The sequence below is a fragment of the Urocitellus parryii genome, chromosome 6 (assembly GCF_045843805.1).
Source record: "Urocitellus parryii isolate mUroPar1 chromosome 6, mUroPar1.hap1, whole genome shotgun sequence".
Lineage (NCBI taxonomy): Eukaryota > Metazoa > Chordata > Mammalia > Rodentia > Sciuridae > Urocitellus > Urocitellus parryii.
In genome coordinates this window covers 64,033,644-64,056,411 of record NC_135536.1, presented here as the reverse complement: position 1 = coordinate 64,056,411, position 22,768 = coordinate 64,033,644, and the positions used below count along the sequence as shown (strand labels likewise).

The window sequence follows — 22,768 nt, the reverse complement described above, 5'->3', positions numbered from 1 at the left end:
AGCACAGGGACCATGGAAAGTCCTGGAAGGCCTGGGCTCAGGCCCCAGCTCTGCCTTCAGTGAAGTAGGTTTCAGTGATCAAGTCACTTCTGTATGAAGTGGAGGTAATGGTTGTGCCCACATCTTGAGATCAAAGGAAAGAAACACTCTAGTTGACTTCATCAGCTGCACTAATGTCCTCTGAGTTTTCAAAGCACCTCAGGGCGGCTGTCTCCTGTCCCCTTGATTCTCCTGACTCCCTGAAAGGCACTCTGTTCCTGTCTCACAGAGGAGACAGAGGAGCTGGAACTCTGAAAGATGATGTCTTGAAGAACTGCAGGTCAGGGAGCATGACGGAGAAGGGACTTTAATGAGGGTCTCTGAGTGACCAGGCACTAGCCCTGGCCTGTTTTAAGCCACAGACTGTCGGTTACCCCTCCTCACCAAGACTTTCTGAATTAATGTTTTGGGTGACATCTCTGACAACAGCTCCAGTCAGATTAATTACGGCCATTCTAAAGAACATTTACCTCTCCCCTCTGTATCAGCAAACAGGAGTCTTAAAAACTGCGCCAAAGGACATTCTCCAGAATGATGCCTTCAAAATAAAAAGGACAGAGCCATTTCACAAGATACAAGGTGGCAGATTTCTAATGCAAATGTATCCTCAAGGGTATGTGCACTCTCCATGGGGACCCAGGAGGCTACAATTGCAAGCGAAACAGCATATGCCTCACACATGATGAACATCATCTCTGAGAGCTTTTCAAAAATGCAGACTCCTGAGCAGCACCTTGGGAGATGCTGATTCATTAAGTTTGAGCTGGGGCCCAGAATTCAGCATTGTTGTAAAGTGAACAACGTGATTCTGATGCACAGAATGCACATCTGAAACAATGCTCTAATAATTTCTCCAGAAATCCAATCCAATGTACTGATTTTATATCAGTGATCGTCTCTTAGGGTAAGCTAATCTATATTTTCACAATAATTTTTTGAGGGGTAAGATCCAGAGAAAAGAGTTCAAACATACAGAAAAGTTCAAAGAAAAGTACAGTGAACTCCCCATATACCCTTTACGTAGGTTGTTAATACTTTGTCATATTTGTTTTATCTCTCTTGCATTTTGTTATCAATTTATTTTTATAATATCTGCATGCCCATTTTGAGAGTGCTATAGATATCATGATCCTTCATCTCCAAATATTTCAGCATTTATCTCCCAAGAAAAACAATTTATTTTACATAACCACAATGTAATTACCTCACCAGGGAAATTAGCATTGATACACTACTATTATCTAATATACCAGCATTGTTCAAACTTTGCCAAGTGTCCCAATAATGTCCTTATGGCTTTTGTTTGTTTGTTTCTTTGGGTGTTTTTTTTGTTTGTTTGTTTTTGTTTTTGTTTTGTATGGGAGACCCAACCCAGGGGCACTTTATCACTGTGCTACACTCCTAGCCCTTTTTATTTTTTAATTTTGAGACATTGTCTCACTAAGTTACTAAAGCCAGCTAGCCTTGAACTTGTAATCCTCCTACTTTAGCCTTCCAAGTCGCCACTTCACCCCTCTTATGACATTTTTTTTTGGTCCAAGATTAGATATTGCATTAAGTTGAAATGTTGTTTTGCATTAATTTTTTAAGCCACTGATTATCAGGGATTGATAGCCAACATCTCATTTGGGGGTTCTTCTTCCTGCCCAGGGGAATCTAAGCCACCCTAAAACTTAAAAATCTCAAATAATTAGTAAATAACAAAACACAAATACTCAGAAATATATTTACAATAGGCGAAGCCCCTGATAGATCTAGTCCATATGGAACTAGATCTATCTAGTTTGTCTGGAACTAGACAAAGAAAAGATGGCTCTGGTGGTTTACTTAAGGGGGTATATCAAAGGCAGGGATAAGGTTTCAAGGGCAAAGTCTTAATTCTTGATGTCTTGCAGTCAGCAGGTTGACTGACATCTTGGCAGGTCACCCATCTCAGGTGCTGTGGGGGATCTTTAGCAGAGCTTGAGGGGGAAGTTCACCTGTATCAGGCGGTCAATCCCTGTGGGGGGTGCCCCAGGTAAGTTACCAGTGCCAGACTTATCCCCTCACGAGGCTACTGCGCACAATAGTCCACACACATCCCATGAATGGCTTGTGACAACTGATGTTTTCATGGAAATATTCATGAAAACATTTTTCTTTTTTAAAATATATGTCCTGATAAATAACAATATTCTCTTGTGTCCTTACTGCTTACATAGAGCCAGTGATCTAGTGTGAGCCTGAAGCAGAGCAGTCTTCATCCAGGACCAAGTCATATCAGCTAAGGCACCAGCAAAGAACCAGCTCTCAGTCCTGAATTTTCCTTCTGAACTGAAATCCCAAAGGCAAATCACATGTGTCCTCTGGCTTTTCAGTCAAGTGCATTGTCACCTGACTTTCTCATTGTCTAATCCAGGTCCCTGGATATATAAAGCTTTCAAATATTACTTCATTATAGTTTTAAGTCAGTTATGTGATATCATTTCAGTTAAGTGATATAGTTATCAAGAAGAGTAACTGATAAAGGATATGCCATTTTTTTTACCCTTCCCCTCTCTCTCCAAAGGTAGCTGGCTAAAGGCACACATCTGGGTGTGATTCCCCCAGCCCCCGGTCCCCAGCCATTAGAGCTATAACCAATATAAGATGAGAACAAACATCTGTGTTCCTTCTATGTCAGCCAATGTCACCTGAAATAAATATCAGATGGTCAAAAATGAGATGATAACCATGTATAATATGCAAGACTTATTAGAATTCAGCTCTGGTGTCCTCCTACTGCCTGAGATTCCACTATGGGAGCAGAAAAGCCAAGGTCATACCAAGACAGCTGATATGTGCAATTTGAAGAATTCAGAGCCAGCAGATAGAACACATTATGGAAAAAATTTTTTTCAAGTAGCATCTTTCTCATCCTTCTGTCTTATCCCACACAGCCTCTCCCTGCACACACACCCCACCCCCAGTGATGGGGATCAAACCCAGGGCCTTACATAATACCAGACAGGCACTCTATTAGTGAGCTACATCCCCAGCCCTTTTTATTTTGTTTTATTTGGAGATAGGGTCTCACTTAGTTGATGTTGCTAACCTCAAACTTGTAATACTTTTGCCTAAGCCTCCCAAGTAGCTGTGTCTACAGGCATGAACCCCATATTTGGCTGTGACTTTATCTTCAATGAAACAAGAATTCAAAAAGAAAATTCCTCATATTTTAAAAAATTGTTCAGTTTCTGTTTTCTTTGCATTATTTTGCTAGTATTTACCTAAGGGTGGCATGTGTTTTCTTGAATAAGGAATTCACTTTTAATTAAAAACTTTATTTCAAAGGGTTGGGAGCCTAGGGTCCAGATTATCATTCAGGATTTCCCCCCTTAAATAGATGATAGCAAGCGGATAATTGAACTATTGGAGAAGAGGTTCAGGGACATGACCTCCTGGAGGATATCGGGAGCTGAGCAGGTGAGAGGAGATGGTGTCTTTCTATTTGGACACTAGTTCTGTTCTTCTCTAGTTTGCTAGTGTTCCCCAGCTATCTTTGAGGACCTTGATGATTTTCACTACAAACACAACAGATCAGCCCTATGTAGTATCCCCTTCAGAACTGTTTGGTTGGCATATGGGATGGTTTCCACACTGAGTTTTTTCTAATAGAGTGAACATCCTCACCCAGATTCTGGGCTGTTTTGTACATGGTGTCCCTGGAATGTTACCATATATCTTGGTTTGCCCAGAACAGTCCCAATTTACCTGCTATCCCAATATAATCATTAAAATGTCTCCATTTCATTTTCAAAAGTGTCCTAATTAGATGACACTCGAGACTATGGAAACAAAATACTTTCTCCCCACGCAAAAGCCAGTGTCATCATTTGAGTAACTTGTGCTGGCGTGTACCAGCCTTTATCCTAGAGATTAGTTTACCCCTGCTCCTGCTGTACCTTCTGCTGAAGAGGATTAATCCATACCTAAGTCTTGCATTCCAGAGGTGCTGACTGCCCTGCCTTTCTGTTTTTGTTTCACTTTCTTTCTTTCCCTAGCAATGAGTTTTATTGAGACTTCCAGCCAAGACATTGGAAATGAATTTTTTTGCTTTACCAAAGTGAAGCAACCTTCTTTATTAGCCAGCTAAATGCCTCCCTCATGGGCATATGGTTTTTGATGAGGCAGTTGTTACATGGTTTTATGCCTCAGATCCCTTATTTGTAAATCTGAAAGAAGACTTAATAGCTTTAAAGTATTTTGAGAATCTCAAAGCTCAAAGGATTATAAATAACAAAAGATATTTCTTTCTCAACTAAAATGGTAGCACAGATACTGTGGTTACTTATTTGATAGATAGCGTGTGGTCCCTGGGCCATTGCAGCTGATGGGTTTTTTCCAGTGCTCTATTTATAGAGCTAGGTCAAAAATATCACTTCCGTTGGAACTTGACCTACAGACCATTGTCAGTTTTAGAGACCCAAGGAAGTAGAGTGCACATTAAGTACAGCTGGTTCACAGGTTCAGTTAGTGAACTACAAACCCCCAAGGAAATTAATTTTGCTGGAGAATATATGTCTGAGCCTATCCCAATCTCTTTTATTTGATACCTTTGCCCTGTGGCCTCACTGAGCTTGTAGGTCACCTTGAATTCTTATTCTAGAAATAGCCTAGCCTAGGCAGTCTCCTTCCTTCTTTTATAATCCATTTGTCCTCTTCCATTGTAGTTGCTGAAATTCTGTCTTTTTGCATTGAATAGAACAAGACCCACAGGGGTAGCTTAGACTACTTGGAAATTTTGGGAAAAACAGATCTAAATGTTTCCCCTAGGTCATCTTTCTATTAGGAGTAACCAAGATTCTTTGTCACTTCCCCAGTTCAAATGAATGCCCCAATGAAAAACTGAGGCTGAAGCTCAGCAACTGCCCTGGGCCAGGTTTTAAACAGGAGAAACTGAATTTAATGGATGATAATCCCCTCCTGATCCGGACTCTAGCACTCAGACTCCCATCCTTAAGCTTTGTTATTGTGAAGTTGTGTCGGTGGGACTTGGCCACTAGCCAGTTCATATTTATCCTTCATAAGGTTTTAGTAGGTAGAATAGACAAAGAAAATCCCTAGTCTGGAGAGAAATCTGCTGTCAGAAAAAGGGGCACCGTATATATCCATAAATGGGTACTGGCTGGGTAGGGCATAGCAATTCAAAGACAACATGTGGAGTACTGCATTCTCAGACTTCCCGGGGAAAGGGAGGTTCTGAATGAGGAACTAATTTTTTGTCATTAGAGTACCATAGACAAAATTTGTAATCCAGGCAGGAACTTTCGAGGTCATTTTGAACAACTCTTTCTTGTCATGGATGAGGAAACTGAGGCTGAGAGAGGTAACATAACTGGTCTTTACTGAGGCCTGCTCTGATGTTCTTCATATCCCACTCTCCTTCTCCCACCTGGCCTCATTAAAAGTCCACAGCTGAGTCAAAAATAGAACTTCAGGGCCCTGCCTGCTAGCCAGCAGCTCTCATGCATTACATAGAACATGCTTCAGAATGTGAGGACAGAGATAAGAAAGAGAATGTCAGTTCCAGTGGTAACATACCACCCCTTCCCTGGATTTATTTAGTCCTGAAAACATTTTTAAGTGTGATCATCCCCTACCCCCCTTTTTATAAAAAATTTCTCTTCTAGTTTCAATAAGTTGCCTTTCATCTAAAGGGAAAGGAGGGACCAAATATCCAGAATATTCATTCCTCTAAGGCCGTGAACTTTTCCTTCCCCTCTGTTCCTATTCTGGGAGTCACTACTTTGTTTTTCTTCACTGTTTTTTTTTTTTTTTTTAAAAAACTTGGAAAAGTCTATCCTTTTAAAGTTGACCCTTCTGCTACAGGGCAAACACTTTTCTGTTATGCACTAGAGATTCAGTCTGACCTCCCAGAAATGCTTAGGAGAGGAGTCATAAATTGAAATGTTTTCAGAAAAGGAGTTTTCTCATTACAGGCTCTCCAACAGGCCCCTTCTGAATACTGACACGGGTTGGTACCAGAGGCCCATTCCCTTTTTGAAAGTTAAAGCTACATAACAACCTAATTATCCTCCTCCAGTCTCATTGCACCAGGGCTATACTCTGTATGTAGAGAGCAAAGAGACAGCTCCTTGCCTTGTGAGAAATTTGTCTTCATAACCAACTCCTACTCCAAAAGAGTAGGAAATGGAATCCAAAAGATAGTAGTCATGAAAGATTCTAGAAAGCGAATCCATGTTTTAACTGCTTTACTACTAAGCTTTACTATCTTTCCTAATGATTAGCAGGATAAAAAATAGAGAATAGGGTGATTAAACTTCTTTTCTTCTTGACTTTCATCTTCCATGTTTGGTCATCATTGCTCCTGTCATTTAACCATATCAAATATCTCCATCTCAGGGTCACCAAGAACCTTTGGTTGCCTGGAGGCAACAATTATTATTCACATTTTACAGATGGATAAGCATCATAGAAAGAGAACATGCTTTTACTTACCTAAAGGAGTCTCTGAGAGAGTGGGGATGAATGTTCCCACAATCTTTTTTAGACAGCCTTGACTTCAGAGTAAATAAATTAGGTTTGCTCTATGCAGCTTACCCAAATGCTTCTGCAGGTTCAATTCTGTGACCATGAATAATTCCCCCAATACGATGTTTTCAATGCCTAGTTCATTTACTTTATTTTTTAAAATTTGTATTAAAATCAACCAAATTCCAGACAATTAAGTCATACTGCCTTGGTAGGTCTAAATATCACAATCATCAAAAAGGAGAGAGAAAATACCCCAGTTTTTAGAATTTCCTCTTAAGTGAATCTTCTCTATGCTCATCTTATCTGTTTCCTGACCAATTAGGTCAACTGGGCAGGAAATCACCTTTTCTGAAAAGCCAGTAAGCAGATTCCTCTTATCTTAAATTTCTCATAAATAACATTAACAGTCATTTATACCAGCCTTCTCATAGGAATGCTAGAAAGTCAACAGACATAAGAGACCACTAAGCTTTCTGGTTGAAAATAAGGGTACACATTTATAATAACTGACAGCTTCTCCATCTCCCTATCTCAAGTGACCCCACCTCCATAATCACTTCCAATTGTTTTCCTACATTAAAGGCCCTTGTAAGTGAAGTATCTTCCCAGTGCTGATCAGATTTTAAGCCTCTGACGAGGGAGGGTCAGTTCCAGGCCACCTGATTTGCGTGAATCCAGCCACAGGGCCAATTGAGCAAGGTTAAATAACTTGCAGAGCCAGGACATGTGCTATCTTTCTGGAAACCTCTTGCCCTAGGTTATCAAAGTACATCAGAACAGAGGAAGCTGAGTGTGAAGCCCTAGTGACATTCAGAGTTTAGATGAGTGATAAGATGCTCACAACATACCTCTGCCAGTGTCATCCAAAGAGATGGGCCTTTGAGCTCTCCAAGCCCTCCCTAAGGCCCCCATTGACTTAGCACAATAACAGGATATTTGACTTAAGAGACATAATGAGCCTGGATAAGGCAATTAGGAGTAGTGGTTAAGATTTAACCAGCCATGTGACCTTGAAGGAGTGACTTAACTCTTAAAGCCTCAGCCTGTCAATAGGAATGACATTATCTATCTCACAGGGTTGCTATGAAGATCAAAAAAGATGTAAGATATGAAACTCAAACAGTATGTAAGCCCCTGATAAAAAGGCTTTCACAGTGCCTAGTGTATAGTACTTTTAAAAACATTGTCTTTGGCATCATTAACTTTCAAGGCCTTGCTGCTGTTACTCTTACAGTGGCATGATATTTGTAAGGACTCCTGGAGATACATCTCAATCTTACTCAGTTTTCATTGGAAATGCTTCTATGGTCATTTGCACTCATGGCCCGTAGTTGGGACCTGAGTTAACCTGTTGAGGAGGCAAGTATATTGTACTTTTTATGCTGCTTTAATTGGTTTAGTGTCATGGAGTTCTTTAAATACTTGCTACTCGCCCAAATGCAGCTCTGACCACTGAAAACATCCTGTGTCTTCCTTTAGACCCGGGAATCTCCTCCAGTTTATCTAAAAAAAGAGTGCCTAACCAATTAGCAATTCCTAATTATTCACATGTAGCTTTTTCTTGGCAAACTTTAAAGCTTAGCCTCTCATTATCCTATCCCTTAGCAGACATTGTAAGCAACTTGCTTCTCGAGTTTGCTTGTAAAAGGTAAATCTGATAACTTAAGCAAGATAGGATTGATAATTTAATGCACTGCTATAACAAGTATATAAGATGGCTCAAAGTTTAGTGAAATGACCTATTAGTGATTTAATCACTCTTTAAGCATCCTCTGGGTCTCACGTTTTGCATTCAGTCAGGCATGCTGGTATAAATTAGAAATACATCTAACCCTTTTAAAATATATACTAAGGGTGATAAGAAAAGCACACAAATATTATATCATGATAGAATGTGCCCAATTCAAAGAGTGAAGTAAAGTATTATGGAAGTTTAGAGGAGGAAGACATTATTTCTCTAACAGTAAGTTCACATTCAGCACGTGGACTGTGGCATTGCAGGCAGGGTAGGTCTTGGACATGTGGATGTAGGAGCATTCCAGACAAAGAGGGGAATAGGGGTGATTAAATTGGAGCAAAGGCTATGTGAAGTGGAGTGAAAAGAAGTACAAAAGGCAGGTTGAGCACAGGGTGAAGGCCCTTGAATGTCCATCTTAGGAACTTAAAATTCTTTGAAGTCATTTGGGAGCCATTGAAAGTTTTTGAGCATATTGGTTTTAAGTAGCACAGTAATGTGCTTATGCATGCTTGAAAACATCTTCAATTGGGGGAATTATCCATGGTCATCAGGGAGGAAAATAGAGGATGGTCTTCAGTATGGAGAAGCTAACAGCAGCAAGAACACCAGGTAGAAATCTGACCTGGTCATTCTTAGGTAGAAACTAATGTGGGTCCAAGATTGGAGTAGGAGGGATGGAAGGTAGGAGGTGGATGTAAGTGAAATAAATCAGATAAATCAATAGGACTTCACAGGAGGTCACAGTGAACCATTCAGTGATAGACCTTAGAGAGATGAGGCCAGAGAGAGGGAGGCAAATGATGAAGTGCCCAGAATACATTTTACGGGAGTAGACATTTTATCCTCAGGCATAGAGCATTACTGAGGATTTTAAATAGGGGAATGGGACAGATCAAATGTGAGCATTATTGAAGTAAAAAGCATAGGAGAAAAAGAAACATAAAACTTAAACTGAAGTTTCAAACAGGTAATTGGAAGACTGAAGAAAAGAACAGAAAAGGAAGAGTACATTTATATTGGAAGATATGAGCTTGCTTTGAAGATATTGAAATGATAGTCTAAAATTCATATGTCCAACTTGCAGTTCTTGTGGTTGAAAATGGAGAACAGGTGCTGGGACAAGTCAGAGGTCGAAACAGATTCTTAGAAATCACCTACACAGGACTTGTCAACAGTGAGATTATGCTGTATGGAGCAGACATTGCTAGCTTGATGAGAACAAGACTATCTGGCTCACAAGTATTTTTGTGTGTTCTTAAAAACTCAAAAATTTTAAGATTAAGCTAACATTTTAAAAATCAGGAAATTTTACATAAAATATTGTTTTCTGGCTTCTCTTTTAAAAACATCAAAAGGTGTGGTTAATTATGAACTGCATTGCTACATGACAACAGAGGCTGCCCCTGGAGATCCTGGATGCATTCTCACCACAGTCCCCATTCCCATTCACCTCCCTGATATTCCAAGATTAAAAGTCCCTTGATGTCTATAGAGATAAAAAGTAGATTAATGGTTGCCTGGAGCTGGGGACAAAGGATGGGGTGCCCAGGACAGTGGTTAAAGTGTGTGGGATTTCTTTTGGAGCTGATGAAATGTTCTGAAGTTGATTGTGGTGATTGTCGAATGATACTTTGAGTACAGTAAAAGCCAATGAACTGTACATTTCACATGGGTGAATTTTATGATGTGTGAATTATCTCACACATATAAAGCTACTTTTTAAAATGCAAATATAGTTGCTATTGCCCGTGAAGTGTTGATTTTCCTATAGCAGAAAAAAATTGTCTTTATCAAGAAGTAGAAAATGAAAGGTAGACTGTATATTTCAAAAAGAATAGAAGGGAGTACCTCTCTTCATGGTAATACAGACCTTTACATATTAATTGATCAACACCTGGGCTCCTTACTAATGTACATATATTACCTTTACCTTCTTAGCCACTGAAGGCATTTGGTATTAGGGGAAAAAATCTGGTCTCCCGAGCTTCCTGAGGTCCACCACAGCTAAGAAGAGAGGGAGAAAAAGACAGGGCAGGAAAAGAAGTAATCAACATGTAAAAGGAGAAGCAGAGAAGGCTGGTAGAGTGGATGCTCTATCAGCTGCTGACAAGAGGTCAAGGAGGATGGGACAAAGAAGTCAGGAGGTCACGGCGAACCATTCAGTGATAGACCTTAGAGAGGGAGGCAAATGATGAAGTGCCCAGAATGCATTGTTCAGGAGTAGACATTTTATCCTCAGGCATAGAGCATTACTGAGGATTTTAAATAGGGAAATGGGGCAGATCAAATGTGAACATTATTTGTGTTCACATTAATTTGTGCATGTTTTGAATAGTGTCCATGGTGATTCAAAGCTACCCCTTATTCTTTCCTATAGTAAATTCTCCTTCAAGGTAAAATCTCCATTTGTTGAGAAATGTTATTGATTTCCATCTTAATTATACCTGGACCTGCTTGAACTAGGAAAGATATATGTGACTGGTATTATCTAACCCAGGGGTTCTCAACCTAGTATTGTTGTATTTGGGGCTGGATAATTCTTTGTCATGGGACTGCCCAGGATGTTTAATGGCTTCAACAGTCTCTACTTTCTAGATGCCCCTAGCACTCTCAATTAGACATTTCCAACAAAGTTGCCTCCAGCTAATAGCCACTGAGTGGTATTTATCCACTGTAGCATTTGGACCCAGACAATTAAGGCCATGTGCAATTGACAGACTACCCTGAAGGATATCTTGCTTGGAAAAAGGACCAATTCCTATTCCATACTGAGGGTACATATCAGATGATGCAAGCAGGGGATAAAAATGAGACACTAAGGCCTAATTTTATTTTAGATATTTCAGTGGACTTCAGTCTCTCTGCCTTAGTCTCCTTGCTGAAAAGAAATGCTATCTGGAAGATATGAGGCAGGAGAATGTGTAACATCCATGGCCCCAGGCCAGGATTCCTGCCACGGCCCAAGGGCCAAGAGGGCAAGAGAGTTCAGAGGAGACCTCAGGATGCACCAGACATGATAGTGGAGGTGGCTTCTCGTGGTGGGACTTGGAGAATTTCCCTTGTGGAAGAAGATGGGAAAGGAGTGGAAATGGTTTTCTTCTTGTCATGTCAAGAGTAATCAGTGAAACTAGAGATGGAAGAGAGTCATTTAGTGCAAGTTGGAGTAGTCGTGGAACTCAGATGAAGTTTACTTCAGATCCTCTCCCTAAAAGGAAAGTCTTAGAAGTTAAAAACATGTTTCTCTTGGAATAGGGCTGTCTAAAATAGACTAGAAGTGAAATGTCAAGATCTTCCAGATTCCCCTTCTGGGTGTGTATATGTGTACAGTGGGTAGGAGGGCAAAGGAATTCTATGTGTATATGCTGCCATTTTTTTTCTATTTGATAAGAAAAATTAAGTCAAGATTTTTATCAAGCTAAAAAAACTCTAACTTTATTAAATTAAACTATTTCATACTGGCTCTTAATGCTTTTCTGCCATGAATGTTGGGGAGCTTGATTGATTATTAGCAATGGCTCCAAGCTTCTTTGCAGTGCAACCTCATTGGCATATAACTGCTATTGTTTGGCCCAGTGGTGGTCACTTTCACAGAGGCTGAAGGAAACACATGCTGTTTTTTATTTTCAGTCTGAAGCTTCTTAACCCTGTCCTCCTGTTCTAATTTATTGACTTCTGTGGTGATGAACCAAGCCTCTGAGTACTGTCTAAGCAACAAGTACTAATTGGACATTTTTTATGTAAAATACTATTTGAAGAAAGGGGATTCATAAGCATGGTTTTGCCATCTCATTTCAGGCCTTTCTGAATCCAGCTGTGTAATTGCCGCCCTAGGAAACACTTGGAGTCACAGTGTGAACACCAGGCTGATTCTCCGGTCTCTTGATTCAGAGAGAAGACAGGTGAGTTCTTTGTCAGTGTTCTCTTCATTGTCAAGGTTAGAAAACAAGATGTACTGAGAAATCAGAGCATCTTCTGAAAGTGATGGCTACTTTGTCCATCCTGGGTCAACACTGGCAAGAGTGCATTGAGAAACCTTGCTTACTCATTGGTAGTTATAGTGAAGTGAGGGCAATAGTCACATACTGGAAAACAATGTAAGAATAAATCACAGGAAGTTAGAATGTCCCCAGATATTTGCAATAACCAAGAACCACACCTCTAGATAATTTGTCTGTAAATTAAATATTGACTGTGCTTTTAGTGAGATTATCATATATGTGAGATGTGTGTGTGTGTGTATGTGTGTGTGTGTGTGTGTGTGTGTGTGTGTGTATATATATATATATATATATATATATATATATATAGAGAGAGAGAGAGAGAGAGAGAGAGAGAGAGAGAGAGAACTTTAGCCCAAATAGATCCTGCTAAGTGAATGAATTTTTCCCCAGATCCTGGTACTTTTACATTACTACATAAGCCTGTAGTGTAAAGTACTGAATGGTGCCAGAGAGACCTTGAAAAGGATAATGACTTCCTCAGAGCTCCCTATTTACAGTTTCTATCCTGGCCCCAAGTGAGAATCCCCCACTTCCATCCAGAAAGCTATACTGTCTACCACTTTTTCTATCGTCTCTCGTACTCCAGAGAAAGGAATACCATAGCCTGATGTTTTTCATAATCAGGAAATTCTTTTTCTAATGTTTTACCTTGACTTTATCCTGCTATGTCACCAGATTTAATCACAATCTCTTCTGTATGCAGAAAGAAAAAGGTTGTTTTGAATAGGGCAGAATTCAGAAGCCAGATTTGCCCAACTTCCTAAGTATATGGCAAATTCAGGTTATTAATTAAAGAGTATGAACTATCACACTGGTGGTCCTTTCTGGACATGGGAGGTAGGGTGTTGTTGCCTTTACCTGCATTAGGTAAATTGGCTCTTTTTCAAGGAGACAGGAATTATGAAAAACAGACATGAGTCTTTGCCTGTTCCAGACATAACTTTATGAATGCCCTGGTTACAGAACAGAGGATTCTAGGTCTTCTTGGGATTGTGTAAATAACATTCCAGCTTGGTGACTAGGTCAGCCTTGTTCTGAGAAGATAGATGGACTTCTTTCTGTTCAGGAAGCATTCTTATGTTCTCAGGCCCTGGCATGCTCATTACCTCAATGATACCTTTCCCCCAGTGATTCTGGTATCCTGGGCTCCATCACTTCTCTTCCTGGTGGAACATACCCAAAAATATTCCTGGAGAACCTAATGACCTTTGGTTTGTACCCTAGGTAGTAAATCATGATACGTAAACTTTGTTTGCAGCTATCAGAGATATCACTAAGGACTGTCAAGTATTTCTATCTAAATTGCATTAGAGGAAGCAAAATTCCTTGTGAATCAGTGTTGATTCATTCATTTTCATGAATCTTTTACCCACTTCTTAAAAGCCTATAGTTTATGCCTGTGGGTTTGTTTGTTTATTTTTTCCTCCAAATCTGTTTTAGATTTTGTTGGGCATTCTTTCTGTAATACACCCTGAATTTATGATTTGGTCTCTTATATACAGTATCATGAATTTGAGGCTCCTAGATCCTAGTTTTACTAATTCCAGTTAGAATTTTCAAGTAGATAAAGAAGTTAGAGCCACATTTGTTTCCTTGTATAACTAAAAAATCCAGTCCTTTACATTTTGTCAGTGTCAACAGGAAGTGGCTGGGAGGACAAATGCTATTATTTTGCATTTCTTTGGTAACTGGAGGATTTTGGTGGCTCTTTGCTCTTGGTTGATAAGATCAAATGCAGGCCACTGGTCACAAGAAGAACTAGGGGCAAAGTGTGGCTGGATCAGTGACAGTCATCAACTCATATCCTATTAGACGGGTCAGTGATGTTATCTTAATCTATGAAGGACAACTTTTACTATCATTACTAATCAATCAGGGGCAGACTTAAATGCCTTTGAATCATATTTTCAAACAATAATTAACAATTAATGTTAAATATCACCAGTGTAAAAATGACAAACCAAGCAAAAGAACATACATTTAACTACACTATAGAAATAAGCATGCTTTGGGGAATGAGTTGTTCAATTTGTGACCCAATAACTAGAATAAAATTTGATGTAAAAAACATGTCTCTGCCTGATGACCTTATCTTGCCTCAGCAGAGGGCAGGCTTAGTGATTCCGTGAGGCTTTCCTGTGGTCTTACTTCATGACCAAGTACTGAAGCCATGTGAAGATAAGCCTTTTCAGTGATATGTGCACAAATAATACTTTAAAGCCAGGCTTTCAGGTAATAACACCAAATAATATTTTCTTATGATTCTACTTCCTTGAAAAGTGTGCCTGGTCATTGTAGAACAGTCATACCTGTGGGACACCAGCAACTTGGAGAAGATATCAAATATACTTTTCTGTTTCTTGGAGTTTTTTTAGTCCACAAGCAGAAGTTGCTACACCAAGAGATCAAGGTTATGGAATAAGGATTATGTTTCATCCCGTTTCTATGACATTGAGCTCTACACCAGGGCTCTTCAATGTGAGGCTTAGTCTGGGATCACAGGGCCTGGAAGGAGGTCAGGTCAAGCTGAACAATCTTCAATCTGATTAACCCAAGAGCTGAATTGAATAGTCCAAGGGAAGGAGTCCTCCCTGGCTGATTTTTTTCTTTATACCCTGGAAACTGTGTAAAATTATATAACTAAGAAAGAAGTCTCCTTATCAGGTCACAAGCCAAGTTAATTCTCTTGTTTATCTGCTTCAGTATTTGGAAAAACCCCCTTGAGAAACTGGGAAGCATTTTCTTTTGGATTAATTTAGCCTTTTTTCCCATTGGACTTTCATTTACCATTTTCCTACTCTGCTTCAATCCTGCCTCACCCTTTTTGCAACATTTTTATTCTTATCAAAGACATGTCCTTAGAGTAGCATTAAAGTGGCCTCTACTAGTTTTGTTGTTGTTGTTGCAATTGTTTTAAATCATCAAAAATATATCTGGATCTATGATGTGCATGGCATGGGGATGCCAGGAAGGAGAAGACACAGTTCTGGCCCTCAAGTTGCTTCCAGCGTAGGGACGAAGATGATACATATATACAGACTCATGAACAACCAAATACAGTACAGGAGTTAAAGAACTTAAGGAATACTGAAATAGAGTCACAAGGCAGCATTTTATTTTTTTATCTAATGAATGGTTAAAAAAAGTACATACTTTGAATCCTAAGGAAGGTGAAACTATCAAAGACACCTTGAGTCTTTCTAGAAGGTGGGACCTGAGTATCACCTTAAACCAAGGGAATCTCAAACCCCACTGCATTTCAGACTCATCACAGAAGCATTTATAAAATACTAATACCTGGGCCCCACCCTGACCAATGAAATTTAAATTTCTGCCAGGGATGGGGTAGGAGCCCATGCATCAATGTTCATTTTATTTATAAGGCTAGCCTAAGTGATTGCAATGTGCAGCCAAGGTTGAGAACCCCTGCCTTAAATAATAGATGCCCGTAGTTCATCAGAAAGGGGACATGCTGGGCAGATGAATAGCCAAAAGAAAATTAGGAAAGTAACACATCCTCAGGTGGCACAGGCTGGATTTTACCTTGTAATCAGAGCAAAGGGTTCGAGCACTCATTCACTTGATAAAACTTTATTTAATCCTTTCTTGTCTGCTAGTTCTTGTATAAGATGCTAGAGAATCAAAGGACAAAGAAAGGTAATTGATAACCTCTGGCTGTTCACAATCTACTTGGGGAAACATAAGCATGTGAACAGTATATGCTCTAAGAGTATCAAGAATTAAGCATAGAGGAGGTATAGGGCCCTACTATTAAAGAAGGTTCTGGAGTGTTGAAAGAGGCAGCAGCATGGAAAGTGGATTAGCCAAGGCTTGCATTTGGGAAGCTCTCATTGAGCTAGGTACCTTGTGATGAGGGAGGGACTGGGAAAAGCTTATACTTGAAAGAATGATGCAAAACCCTGATGAAATATTCATAATATTTCTCATCAAAATTTCATAAAGTCTGTTCCTACAAACCATATAAGGGATTATATAAATTTTGAAGTACCCTAGAAGGAATAATGAAATAAATTAATCCTGACTAAGCCTCACACCCTCTTGATGAAATAAATATTATAACTCTCCTATTTCAACAAATTGGAAAGAGTTGACTTTTTCATATAGGAGGTTTATTTAAGTGGGTTTTATAATAATATTTTCATCTTCTATTTAGAAGGCACCCTGAAGCTAAAGAACGCTTGGGGAAAATCTGAGCTGTTGAAAGAAGTAGATACACCAGTAAATTACTGATAGGACCAACATTCTTCCTCCATCTCCTTATCCTTACTTGTATCCATGGGCTTTTGTTAAACTCTCAGGTTATTTTGCATCTTGGAAATATTCAGTTTTTATTTTCTGGTGCTTTGATCCTCTTGGTGTCCATTTGGTATTTTCAAAGACTCAAACACCATCACTATGGATACTTTCCTGACACCCAATGTTAATCAGCCCCTCTTCCTCAAGTTGCACCTGGTACTTGTCTTTATTCTTAAACATTTAAACCCTGAATTATGAGCCCCTTCAGGTCTATGACTGAATTTTTATTCATGTACCCTCAGAAGTAAGGATAATGCTTAACACTTATATATTTGATATGCTTATTTGACAGAGAAAAAGAAAGAAACTCCTTGTATCTATATGTAAACCCAGTCTTCTTTTTTTATGTGTTGGAGGGGTGGTATTGAGGATTGAACTCTGGGGCACTCTACCACTGAGCTATATTCCCAGCTCCTCTTATGTTTTTTATTTTATAGTTGTAGATGGACAGCATACCTTTATTTGTTTAGTTCTTTATGCAGTGCTAAGGATTGAACCCAGTGCCTCACACATGCTAGGCAAGCGCTCTGCCACGGGGCTACAGCCCCAGCCTCTCTTTTATTTTTTTATTTTGAGATAGGGGCTTGCTAACTTGCTCAGGCTGATCTTAAATTTGTGATCCTTCAGCTTCCAGAGTTACAAGGATTACAGGTGTATAGTCTTTTACATGCCTGACTGTTAACCCACCCTTGAGGAAGGACACATTGCTGATTTAGAATCACTCTTACCCATAGGAATTGAGTTTTATAGTCTAATCGTTAAAAGAGTTTAGCATAAAATCTTGACAATTACAAGCAGATATCTGTATAGAAATAGCACAAGAATACTGAACATAAGAATACATTTATGCAGAACCAGTCTACTGGGGGCTACGAGTGAATGGGAACCAGGTTTTTTCACAAGAATCCTTTTCACAGGAATTCCTTTGTGTAAATGAGCCAGGGTCCTAAACATAGACTGAAGCCTAGGAGGGAGGGTTTTGCAGCCACTTTCAAAAATAGATGGCATGTGGACTTTGGCAGAAAGGGCAGAAATCTTTGTTGCCATCTTCTAGAAGTCTTAACTTCCCCTTTCTGTGGTTGGGAAGGCTTAATGAATGACAGAATAATCAAAGAAAAAAATGATTAAAATTTTCTCCCAGGTAAGCTGAAACGTAGATTTGGAGTGGAATACCAGGCTTATACCCATGTTCACCCAAAGAGAGACACCACAGATGATGTTTTACCTGATATAAGCCACCCTGTATGTCTCCTTACTCCCAGGTTTCTCTAAAGAGGGATCAGGCTTAGTTGCCCTAACTCAGATATGAATCCCTTTCCCTGAGCAGAATGATTCCAAATCAACATGTGCTCTTGTTTTCTCCTCCAGCTCATCTGCTGTTTTAGTCAGGGAGACTTCTGTGTGGGTGTATGTGCACACTCATGTGTGTGTGTGTGTGTGTGTGTGTGTGAGAGAGAGAGAGAGAGAGAGAGAGAGAGAGAGAGAGAGAGAGAGAGAGAACACCTGGATTCAGCCAAAGGTGAGTTTGGCTGTGTTGCAGAGATAGAAGAAAAACCTTTTTAAGAAGAAATATCTGCAGAAATAGCAAAGGGAACATAGAATCCCAGCCAAGTAAATTGCCTTGGGTATAAATATTTCTTCTTTTTCCAGATCTGCTTAAGTGCAGAATCAAAGCCTCTGCCACTCTCTTCCATCAGAAGTGTTCTAACAGGTGTTGAACTGATTGGGGAAAAAGGTGACTTTAAAAGGATTCTTTTCTCAGGTCACCAGGCAAATGTATTGAAATCTGAGGAAATCCCACCAGACAAGCATGTAGCAACCACAAATGAATGCAGTGAGTTGGTAACTCAGCAGAGCATAAGATGGGCTGCATCAGAGAAGGGACAACACTCCTGTTTCTATCTCTACATTTGAGACAAGAATATCTATATCTTTCCTACCACCTACAAATGAATTCAATGGGGCTCCCTTTTAAAAAAGTCCATGTGCCCATGAAATCATCATCTCTGAATGGGCTTCAGTAAAATTCAGTAAACAAACAGATTATTTTTTAAAAAACTTTTTTGCAGTACTGGGAATTGAACTCAAGGCCTCGTGAATACAAGGCAAATGCCCTACCACTGAGCTACATCCCTAGCCCAAGAGAGCTATTTCTTAAGAAAGATGTATTTGAAAATACATAGGTACAATTCCTCCGTTGCCTCAGCTGGGGGTCTCTCTTCTGATGTTTCAGCTGTGATAGAATATGTTCCTTCACCAGAGAGGAGTCAGTCTTTATTAGGAGAGTTTGATCCCTTGGGGACCAAGAAAAGTTTAAATAAAAATAAAAGCAAAACATTTTTTATTGAAAGGTTATAAAATTAAAGGTTACCAGGCTGGGGGTATAGCGCAGTTGGTAGAGTGCTTGCCTTGCATGCACAAGGCCCTGGGTTCAATCCCCAGCACCACAAAAAAAAAAAAAAAAAAAAAAAGGTTGCCTCCATTTCAAAAAGGGGAAAAAATAGACACTTTAACATCAAAAAGCAGGACAGATGGATCTGTGAATAAAGAACATGGATTAATGTATTTAAAGTGAATATGTTTATTTTTATGGCAGACTTATTACATGTCTTTATTTCTGTCCTTAAGGATCATGATCTCTGACCATCAGGGATCAAATGACAGGTCTACTCACAGTGTTTGAAAAGTGATTTCCCCTGAAATGAGCAACTCATTTCACCATCTTAGTCATTCTCTTCCAGCTCTGATTATTTTTATTTTTACATACTGTTAGTTCCAAATCTCCTTATGCTATGATCCTCCCAGCTCTAACCTGCTAAGTAAACTAGGCCAAATACCTGCATGAGAGATTTTTAGAGAAATCTGAGCTGTTGAAAGAAGTAGAAGAGACACAGGGCTTTGGAACAAAATGGAGGACCCTATTTTTCTGGCTAAGAAATAAAAATGTTTGCAGTGGGAAACACTACAAGATCTCTTGAACAAGGCAGTGACCTGAGAGTCAAGGACAGTGAAAAGTATTTGGCTCATTTGGGAATGACAGTTGGACAGGATGCTGTATTTTAGCCTTGATTCTTTAGCTATGAATGGAAAGAAAATGGAGCAAGTTGTTGATTGGGAAAGTAAAAAGTGAAGAAGGGTTCAATAACTGCATAAACTATGAACCGACTTTCAAACAAATCAGCACTTTCACTACTATAAGAAATTTTAGAATAACAGTATCCCATTTGAGATACCTCCTAATGATCTCCTAACCCAGGGACTCTTATCTAAAGAGATCCCCTGTCCTGCCTCCAATGATGAATTCAGTAAGAGTGGGGACAAGCCCAGAATCTGCAGTTTTTAGCACTTAGGGTGATTCTCATGTGGATGGTTGGTCCTTAGTCCTGTAATCTATTCTAACCCCTTTATTTTACAGATGGGGGTAAACAGTTGGGGTTAAATGATTTACTTAGGATCAGACAGTAAGTAGAAAAAATGGAATTGGAATTCAGTTCTCCCAGTTCCTAACCTGTTGCTATTTTCACTTTATCTGATGATAGTAGGAGCAATAGTAGGAAGACTCTGGGCAAAAAAAGTCCCCAAACCCAACCAAATTACTGGGTTTGCAGGTGATGTAATTTTTATATCCCTTAAGACTCATAAAAAAAGATTTTGCAGAAATCTGCAGAAAATTTTTTTTTTTAAAAAAGTCCTATCTCACCCCAATTGCTATGTATTTCAAGATAAAAGTCAACTTAAAATTCTTGAGTCCATTCATGTGACTAAGTAACTTTTTCCAGGTTGAATTCACAATGAGCATAAACTTCCCAATCAAGTGACTTTTCTTATAGACAACATGGCTGCTGGTCTCCTACAAATGTCATTTGAATTCATGGAGTAGCACCCTTAAACCCTGAGATTCCAGTTGCCCATTTTAATAAGCTCAAGATATGCCATGATTCAGGAGAACTAGAGTTTTCTGACCTTTTGGAGAAACTTTGTGGTAATCACATCTTTGAGTCTCTGAATCTTTATTTGAAAAGGCAGAGCAAGACAGAGGAAAGGAGGCAGGAGGCCACTTGTGTGCGACCCATTTCCTACTATCTCAGTGTCCATTGGTTAGTAGTGAAGAATATTTCCTGATACCAGTACTCCAGGCAATACAAATTTAGAGCCCTCTTTATTTTCTGGGGATGGAATGGAATTAGCCTTTATTGAGTGCTTACAGGGTGGCAGGTGAGACTTTCACAGGTATTGTTTCTGTTAATCCCTACAACACCCTTCCCAGACACCTTATCTTTATTTTTACAGATAGAGAAACCAGGCTGAAAGATTTAAAAAAAAAAAAAAAGAAAGAAAGAAAGAAAAAAAATCTTGTTGTAAATAGTAGTATCAAGGTTTGCATCTAAGTTAGTATAGCTTCAGAGCCCAAGTTCTTTTTGCCATATACCATGTTCTCTAAGATGTAATGGGATTTTGTTGTTGTTCTTTTAATCTTTTTAAAAATAAAATGAGGTGCTAGGAAATGAAGTCTTAACAATTCTTTTGGCTTGATGGACGGTCCTTACTATCTTTCTCTCTGCCTTCTCCCCAAAGATGACTAGATCTAGAATGTCATTTAGCTTACCTGCAAAGCTTACTAAGTTACATATGAAAATGGCATCCCCTACTGCAGGACAGGGACATGAAAGGAAGGAGACAATGAGCTGCTGCTTGTTTTTTCTTTGGTTCTTGGCTTTGTTTGACTTGGAAATACTCCTATCATGTGACTGTGATCCAGAAATGCTCTTTGCTCTGTCTGTGTATGTGATTTGAAAAGCACAGCTTGTCACACATGGGGCCAAGGTAGGTCTGGCTTAGAGCACTATGTTCTGGCTATTGTTCCTGGGAAAGAATCCTGATGGTAAGGCAGTGCACAGCCTAAGACTGTGGTCTCTGCTTCTCTCCTGAGGCTGGGGGGTGCACAGCACAGTACAATACTGGTTTGCATTTCTAGTCCTTTCTCAAGGTCATTGATGGGCAATGGGTAGAGTTGTGGGGCTTCAGGCCCTTCTAGCATCTTAATAGCTTATGAAGTTAGGGGCAGGGGACGGGGATGCAGACAAAGAATGGAAGTGTGAAAGAAAATGAATCAAATAAAAGTGTTCAATTTGAATTTGTGTAAGATCTATTATGTACCATGACATTTTATGATATGTTTTATATTGTCCAATGCATGATTGATTATCAAATGCAATAGAATTTCTCCTGGTCTAAATAATCTGAAGTTTTCACGTCGCATAGAGTTGACTTACTCCTTCTCCCCATTAACCTTCCTCCTACCCTTTTGCCCAGCTCCCTGTCCCCAGTGGTTCCTGGCAACTGCCTTCAAGTTAAAATGCTTGAAACAGAGGTTTTTCCACTTAGGGTCTTTTTCTGGAAGTTTCCCTTCTTGGCTTGGCAGAATGTTAGAGTTCTGGCATCTTGGACAAAGACCATGTGTGCTTTTGAGTCTTGGACTCCTGTTTTATTGTTACCTAAGGGACTATGATTTTGAGAACACCTTTGGAGAGCCAAGCTGCAGTGGTTGTACTCCACTGCTTATTTTCTCAACCCTCCTTTCAAAGTTGGCAGTGAGAGATTGAGCTGGGATTATGATCCACACACACTCACCAAATTCTTCTCAGAGTGTCAAACTTCCAGGAAGAAACACATCTTTACAAACTAGAAACTTATAATCAAGGCGCCTGCTATATCTGAGAAGAATTGGGAACAATCTACCCAAAGCTCCCACAGCCCTGGCCCTCTGGTTGCTTTTCTTTGTCTACCAAGCATTTATTGAGAGTTTTCTTTGTGCCAATTACTCTGCCAAGTACTTTATGGGCACTTTCTTGTTCAAGCCTCACAACAACTCTATGAGGTAGGTATTAATAGGTATGCTTTATAGATGACTACATTGAAGTTTATAGAGCTTTAAATTTTTGCTCTAAATCACATGACTTTTAAGGTAGCAAAGGCAGAATTTCCTTCTCCTTTGCCCCCATCCCCACCCCAGTCACATACATACACTCCCTATTCAACATCCCTGGTTTCTTTTATCTGACACAAGTCCCATCTTAATATAAGGTTATTTATGCATGTGACTTGGAGATAATTTCTCCTTTTAAACTATGGGGTGGTAGGCTCCTAATATTAGGTA

The 22,768-nt window shown here is 39.5% G+C and overlaps 1 protein-coding gene across 1 annotated transcript in view; it reads left to right on the top strand.

The window, feature by feature from the left end:
- Window positions 1-22,768, top strand: part of Rad51b (RAD51 paralog B) — a 564,662-nt gene that overhangs the window by 505,975 nt on the left and 35,919 nt on the right. The window contains exon 9 of the mRNA XM_026385194.2: window positions 12,089-12,192. Within this exon, the coding sequence (XP_026240979.2) occupies window positions 12,089-12,192 (104 nt within the window). The remainder of the gene's footprint in view (window positions 1-12,088; window positions 12,193-22,768) is intronic.